The 8,367-nt window shown below is 41.6% G+C and overlaps 1 protein-coding gene across 1 annotated transcript in view; it reads left to right on the plus strand.

Annotated features, from left to right (window-relative positions):
- TGM5 (transglutaminase 5) overlaps nucleotides 1–1,313 on the plus strand; it is a 30,330-nt gene extending 29,017 nt beyond the window's left edge. Inside the window, exons 12-13 of the mRNA XM_006778031.2 lie at nucleotides 463–596; nucleotides 787–1,313. Of these exons, the coding sequence (XP_006778094.1) occupies nucleotides 463–596; nucleotides 787–940 (288 nt within the window). The 3' untranslated portion in view covers nucleotides 941–1,313. The remainder of the gene's footprint in view (nucleotides 1–462; nucleotides 597–786) is intronic.
- Nucleotides 1,314–8,367: the final 7,054 nt, after the last annotated feature.

An 8,367-nucleotide genomic window follows, 5' to 3' on the forward strand; every position in this document is an offset into this window, starting at 1 on the left:
TTGAATTTATGGATTGCTTTGGGTAGTATGGACATTGTAATTATGTTGATTCTACCAATCCATAAACATGGTATATTCTTCCACTTGTTTGTCTTCCTCTATCTCTTTTTTTCAGTGTCCTGTAGTTTTCTGCATACAGATCTTTTACCTCCTTAGTAAGTTTATTCCTAGGTAGCAGAATTTTTTTGGTGCAATGGTAAATGGGATTTTTTTTTTAAGTTTCTCTTTCTGTGAATTCATTATTGGTGTATAAAAAAGCCATGGATTTCTGGGTGTTAATTTTGTATCCTGCTACACTGCCAAATTCATTTATTAAGTCTAGTAGTTTTTTGATGGAAGCCCACCATGGAAGCCCAGCTCTTCAGAAAACAGATCTAAGGAACAGAGTCCTCCACAAGTGTGGTGAACTGGAGAATGAGATTAATTCTCTGCTTCTTCCTTTCTTCTGATTTCTCTGTTTAGGTCCTTGGAGCAGCCATTGTGAACCAGCCACTCTCCATACAGGTGATATTTTCAAACCCTCTCTCGGAGCTGGTTGAAGACTGTGTGCTGACTGTGGAAGGAAGTGGTCTCTTCAGGAAACAGCAGAGAGTCTTGTAAGTGTTAGGGGTGCTAAGCCTTCTCTTCTGTTTTATCCTGAGGGCAGCGATATCGTTTCTGGATATGGGCTTTCTTAGGCCAGGCTCTGAGAAAACTGGGAGAGACCAGCTTACTGAGTGAAAGGGGGCTTTGTTTTTCTGACATTTTCCTTTAAGTTTTTCTGACATTTTCTTTTCTCTGTGGCAGCATTGGAGTCCTGAAACCCCAACACAGGGCCAGCATCACTCTAAAGACTGCCCCCTTCAAGAGTGGCCAAAGGCAGATCCAAGCTAATCTGAGGAGCAACAAATTTAAGGACATCAAGGGTTACAAGGACATCAATGTTGACGTATCGTTATAAATTCTAGGAGAAGGAGATCAATGCATAGATTTTAAGCTTGAAGAAAATAATCAAGATTAAATACAAGCTGCGTCATTCCCCACCACAACAGAGGCTTTGTAGGGCTCTGACATGAGCAGCAGAGGCAATGCTAGTGACGGGTAGTCCCCTGGGCCATTTGCACAGCTCCCCAAGATTCTGTTCAGAGCCGAGGGATTCCATCTCACCCAGAAGTGTGAGATGGCACAGAGGTTCAATGACCTGGTAGGTCATTTGACCATGATTAAGTGCTCAGATGTCAAGAAAAGAAGAAGACTGGCTGTGCAGCTCACTGTCATCTTGACATTGCGATGGCTAATTTCCTCGTACCAATAAACTTCAGTCCTTATTCTCATCTACTTTGTACCCAGGTAATCATCACTTTCCCTGCAGTAGCTCCCACCTATTCCCTGGATGTTGGAGTGTCCCATTGTTTCAATGAGTCCATTCATTCAGAAATTGAGAGTCATTTAACATACTAGTAATCCCTGATCTTTGATTTTTGAGACAATAGTCTCAATCCTGAAGGTCACCTTTGGGCCTGCCACTTTTTCAGGAGTATAGACAAAAAGAATTTGACTGCAGAGCACTCCTAGCTTGCCTTGGACCCCACAGATTGGAACTTGTCTTCAGACTGTACAAGAGCTTGGAGCAGTGGTTCTCAGCCTTCCTAATGCCGCGACCCTTTAATACAGTTCCCCATCTTGTGGTGACCCCAGCCATAAAATTATTTTCGTTGCTACTTCATAACTGTAATTTTGCTACTGTTATGAATCATAATGTAAATATCTGATATGCAGGATGTATTTTCATTGTTACAAATTGAACATAATTAAAGCATAGTGATTAATCACAAAAACAATATGTAATTATATATGTGTTTTCCGATGGTCTTAGGCGACCCCTGTGAAAGGGAAGTTTGACCACCAAAGGGGTTGCGACCCACAGGTTGAGAACCGCTGGAGTGGAGCTTCCTACAAGGAGACTGGCCAAGTGCTTGGCGCAGCAAGAACGTTCAGGAACCCTGACCTCCTGGTTGATAGGTCAACGCTGGGATAATGTATGAATCTCTGGGAATGTGAGAAAGAGCTCGGTCACTCTTCACCAAGCTAGAGGGGGAAGGATCAAGATTAGAAACAGAGGGAGAATGAAAGTCTGATTTTAGATACATATTGCTGCCCTAGCTGGTTTGGCTCAGTGCATAGAGTGTAGGCCTGTGGACCAAAGGCTGCAGGGTTCGATTCTAGTCAAGGGCACCTCCCTGGCCCAGGCCCTAGTCTGGATGGTTGCAGGAGGCAACCAGTTGATGTGTTTCTCTCACATGGATGTTTCTACCTGTCTTTCCCTCTCCTTCCACTCTCTCTGAAAATCAATGGAAAAATATCCTCGAGTAAGGATTAAAAAAAAAAAGAAAGAAACACATTGCTTCCATTCCATATATTTGGTGATTCTCTAGTTATCTTTTTAGAACTGATTTCTAGCCTAGTTACAATGTGGTTAGACTGCTACAGAAGACCAGAGAAGAAGCAAGCAACGCTTAGAGAGATGGAGTTACATTTATTATTATTATTACACATGGACCCAGAGAAAAATGTCTCTTGAATTCTGGGCGAAGTCATACAGGAAGTTTCCTGTATTTACACCTTTTTACCCTCTTTGTCTCCCAAATATGGGGTTTTCTGGTCCCTTTTGCAAGTTCTTAAAGAGCCCCTATGTGCTGGGGCTTTGAGACCTCAACCAAAGGCTTGGCCTGGCGCCAGCACTGACACCTTCATCTGGGGAACGTTTATGCCCTCTCTGGAACAGGGAGTAGTCTTATTTCCTTATTATTTAAGCAAACAAGCATTTACAAAAGTCAAAATAGCAGGGTTAAATTTTCAAACAGCAGTTTTTAGATATAAGATGGATGCTTCACAAGAACTTACTCTGTCTGATTTTCCTCCTTTTCAATTTGTTGAGACCTGTGCTGTGGGCCAGCATATAGCCCATTGATAGATGTTTCATGTGCTTTTGAGTATGTATTCTGCAGTTTTGTGGCACATTGTTTTATATATGTCCATTAGGTCAAGTTTGTTAATCAGCTGCTCAAATCTGTATCCTCAGTAATTTCTCTGTTCTATGAACTACCAAGTGAGTGTGTTAAAATTCCCCATTATGATTGTGGGTTTATCTATTTCTCCTTTTAGTTCTGTCTGTTGGTGGGTATTTTGAGGAGAGGGGCGATCTACTCGGGAGTGGCCAGGGGGTAGGGAGCCACAGTAACTGTGGGACACTCAGGTCCCTAAACCTGAAGACATGCAGGGAGGGAGAGATTGTGGGAAACGCATTGCTTACATTCCACATACGTAAGACAGAAAGATGTATGTGAAGAGGGCTGCCTGCCAAGAACTGACCTTCAGTGATGATATAGGGAAGGAATCCGAAAAATCAATACGCTAACCCTACTCTTCTTCAGCCCTCTACTTTTCTATTGGTGCCTTCATGAGGCAAAGAACACAACATGGGCCTTAGCTGGTGTGGCTCAGTGGGTTGGAGCATCGCCCTGTGGACTGAAAGGTCACCGGTTCTACTCCCAGTCGGGGTACATACTCAGGTTGCAGGTTCAATCCCCCCAGGAGGGGTGGGGACAACGAACCAATGTTTCTCTCTCTCCCTTTCCCTTTCCGCCTATTTCTCATTTATAGATGGCAGATTCTACAACTACTGCTCCATTGTACAATCATCACACCCAGAACTGCCTTGTAAATGCCTTCGTTGCCTGCTGCTGTGTCCGCTACTCCTTGGCAAGGAAGTCAGTCCTCACAATTTAAATATATTTTATTGATTTTTTTACAGAGAGGAAGGGAGAGGGATAGAGAGTTAGAAACATCGATGAGAGAGAAACATCGATCAGCTGCCTCCTGCTCATCTCCCACTGGGGATGTGCCTGCAACCAAGGTACATGCCCTTGACCGGAACCGAACCTGGGACCTTTCAGTCCGCAGGCCGACGCTCTATCCACTGAGCCAAATCGGTCTGGCAGTCCTCACAACTTAAAGAGGCCATAGCTCAAATAAAAACCTTGCAACGAGTTTAGGTATGCAAACATCAGTAAACTGCCGAGTATGTCTGCCAGTCTGCAGGGAAGCCCAGCTGCTCACAGAGTCTCTCCGGTAGGTGTCCAGCGGTGGCACCATAAGGAAAAAGGAAGCACCTCCAACAAGAACTTCAGCTCAGCCCTTGTCATGAGTGAGCTGACTGATCGCACCCACACCGTACTTAATGCAGAAATAGCTGAGCACTGACCCACAAATGGCTCAGGTTGGAAAAACCCTCCAGGAAAGTTTAAAAGTCACACGGTCTTTCAAGACCTTTTAAACTGGACTACAAAACTGGCTGGCTAAGAAAAGAGTGGCTCATTGAGACCCTTTTCATAGGGTCTCAAAATCAAAGATCAGGGATTACTAGTATGTTAATTGACTCTCAGTTTCCTTATATAACTTTAAACTTTGTCCCTTTATGTAATAAACAGAGCCATCCAATTCTTTGGATAATAATAGGCTTCCGTCAAGAAAAACATTAAAGGTTATCAGTGATTACTCTTGTGCAGATATTAGCATTATCACTATGATTTAAAACTAAAAACTCTAGGGAATCCTTGTTCAGATTCCTAATTTTTAATTCACTGATTTAGTCAATTAGTTGACAAAATGTGCCCTGAGCCCCCATGTTTGCTGCTTTGGGCAGAACAATGGAAAACAAGGCATGTTTGTTTGTCTGGAAATATATGCCTTCATTTGTTGAAAGATATTTTCTCATATATATAATTCTAGATTAGCTGTTTCTTCCTCCAGAAATTTTCAAGATATCATCTCACTTGTCCATTGTGTTCATTGAGATGTTATCTATTAATCTTATTTTGCTCCTTTGAAAGTAATATGTGTTTTGACTTCTGCCCAAGTTGGAAGCATAGGTAAACGTGGTACTTGCATCCTCCCATAACCACATCAAAATTACAACTAGCTCTGGCCAGTGTTATCAGTAGTTAGAGCATCGTCCCTCACACCAAAATGTCTCGGGTTCAATTCCCAGTCAAGGGCATGTACCTGGGTTCCAGGTTCAATCCCTGACCCCAATCAGGCCATGTGCAGAAGGCAACCAATTGATGTGTCTCTCTCACATCCATGTGTTGTTGTTTTTTCTCTCTCTCTCCTTGCCTCCCTCCCTTCCACTCTCTCTAAAAATTAATGGAAAAATATATCCTCAGGTGAGAATTAACAAAAAGCAAACAAACAAAAAATTACAACTGAACTACAGAACAACCATCATTCAGAACCACCTGAAATTGAGCTGAATCAAAGTCCTACAACTAGGGAATTAAAAAGGCCACGTCAAGACTGGTAAGAGAGGCAGAGATGCAGAGTGGGCTGGTCCCACACCCACATGTGATGGATAAAAATTGGGAAGGATATCTCAGCTGTGGAAGTCCCCCTGAAGAGCAAGGGGTCCCAGCCCACCAGGCCCCCCTATCTAGTGTTCCAATGCCAGGAAGAGAAGTCTCCATAACTTCTGGTTGTAAAAACCAGCAGGATTCAGGCTGAGGCAGACTGAGGCTGCTGGAGTCCCAGGCAGTTCCTCTTAAAGGGCCCACACACGTACTTACTGGGACTCACTCCCTCTGAGCTCCAGCCTGGGGTCAGCAGCTTGAAAGGCACCAGAGACATAGGGAGGGACTGAATTCTCATCAGGGTGAGAGCTTTCTCCCAGACAGAAGTGCTGGCAGAATCAATTGTTACATTGATGAGCGCTTCCCTCACAAAGCCAGCAGACAGGTGCCATATCTGAGTCTCCATCAACCTGACTCACATTGTTTGCCCCACCCTGGTGATTCCTGGAGCCTTGCCTCACCCAACTTTCAAGCCCACCCAAGCTGTTTCCAGTGGTTTTTCCATATGAATGGCTTGTCTTGACACATGCTTCAGATTTTCCTAAAATCTCTCACAAAGCAGCATCTTGGTCTCAGCAAATCCCATACCTCTTGCTAAGTGGCCCCAGGCCTGACACCAGCAGCAACCAGCCTTTATTCACAGCCTGACCTTGCCTATGTACCTCCAAGCCCAGCACACAAAGCAACCATCTGCAGATCTCTTTGTAGCTTATGGAGTGTGGTCCTAGACCAGGGGTGAGCAAACTTTTTGACTCGAGGGCCACAATGGGTTCTTAAACTGGACCAGAAGGCCAGAACAAAAGCATGGATGGAGTGTTTGTGTGAACTAATATAAATTCAAAGTAAACATCATTACATAAAAGGGTACGGTCTTTTTTTTTTCTTTTTTTTTTTAGTTTTATTCATTTCAAATGGGCCAGATCTGGCCCACGGGCCGTAGTTTGCTCACGGCTGCATTAAGCCACACTACCAAGCCAGGAAGACATAGCAACTCTACCTAATACATAGAAACAAACGCAGGGTGGTTGCCAAAATGAGACAAAAGAACATGGCCCATGTGAAAGAACAGAACAAAACTCCAGAAAAAGAACCAAATAGAATGGAGACAAGCAATCTACTAGATGCAGAGTTTAAAACCCTGGTTATAATATTGCTCAATGAATTTAGTGAGAACCTCAGCAGCATAAAAAAGAACCAGTCAGAAATGAAGAATACACTAACCACAATAAAGAATAACTTACAGGGAATCAACAGTAGAGTAGATGAAACCGAGAACCAAGTCAACGGTTTATAATATAAGGAAGCAAAAACACCCATTCAAACAGCAAAAAGAAAAAAAGAATTTAAAAAAATGAAAGCAGTGTGAGGAGCCTCTGGGACAACTTTGAGCACACCAACATTTGCATCACTGAGGGTACTGGAAGGAAAAGAGAGAGAGTGAGGAATTGAAAACCTATTTGAAAAAATAATGACAGAAAACTTCCCTAACTAGGTGAAGGATATAGAAATACAAGTCCAGAAAGCACAGAGTCCCAAACAAGATGAACCCAAAGAGGCACACACCAAGAAACATCATAATTAAAATGCAACATGTTAAAGGCAAAGCAAGAATCTTAAAAACAAGAGAAAAGCAGTTAGTTACCTATAAGGGAGCACCTATGACTGTCAGCTGATTTATCAAAAGAAAGGCCAGAAAGGATTGGCAAGAAATATTCAAAGTCATGAAAAGCAAGCACCTACAACCAAGATTATTCTACCCAACAAAGCTATCATTTAGAATTGAAGGGCAGATAAAAGAGCTTTTCAGAGCTAAAGGAGTTCATCATTACCAAACTAGTACTATATGAAATGTTAAAGAGTCTTTTTTAAGAAGATAAAAAATATGAACAATAAAATGGCAATAAATACATATCTATCAACAATTGAACCAAAAAACAAAATAAACAAATAAAAAGAACAGAAACAGACTCATAAATAGAGAACATTTTGATAGTTGCCAAATGGGAGGTGGGTTAAGGAGATGGGCAAAAAAGGTGAAGAGATTAAGAAGTACAAATTGGTTGTTATAGAATAGTCATGGGAATGTAAAGTACAACATAGGGAATATAGTCAATAATATTCTAATAACTATATATGGTATCAGATGGTTGGGAGATTTATTGGGATGATCACTTAGTAAGTTATGTAGCTTCCTATTACTGGGGTGTACACCTTAAATGAATATAATAATTTATATCAACTATAATTGAAAATAAAAAATTTTTTTAAAAAGAAAGTAATATGTATTTTTCTCTGGCTACTTTTAAAATTTTAAAAGTCCTGCTTAGCGTTCTCAGCATTTCTTGAATTGGTGGCTTTAGTTTTAAAACATTCTTGGCATTATTTCTCCAAACATTTCTGCCCTCTCTCTCTCTCTTCTCTTTCTGGGACTATAATTTCACCGAGAGTTTTTTCCTAAAAGTCTTTTTTGCTTTAATCTATCTTATCCATTATTTTTTCTCTCCATGCTTAATTTGATCTCTTCTACTGATTTGTTTTCTAGTTCACTAATCCCCTCTTCTGCTGTGCTAAATCTGTTATTAAACTCACCTATAGTGTTTGTAATTTTAATTACTCTATTTTTATTTTTTTTATTTTTTTTTTATTTATTACAAAGGGTATTACATATGTGTCCATTTTTTCCCCCCGCCCAAGACAGTCCCCTAGCCTCCCCCATCCCCCAGTGTCTTATGTCCATTGGTTATGCTTATATGCATGCATACAAGTCCTTTGGTTGATCTCTTACCCCCCTACCTCCCGCCCCCGAACCCTCCCCGGCCTTCCCGCTGCAGTTTGACACTCTGTTTGAGGCCGCTCTGCCTCTGTATCTATTATTGTTTAAAAGTTTATAATGGTCTCAATTATCCATGAGTAAGTGAGATCATGTGGTATTTTTCCTTCATTGACTGGCTTATTTCACTTAGCATAATGCTCTCCAGTTCCA

The sequence above is a fragment of the Myotis davidii genome, unplaced genomic scaffold (genome assembly GCF_000327345.1).
Source record: "Myotis davidii unplaced genomic scaffold, ASM32734v1 scaffold46, whole genome shotgun sequence".
NCBI classification, from domain to species: Eukaryota; Metazoa; Chordata; class Mammalia; order Chiroptera; family Vespertilionidae; genus Myotis; species Myotis davidii.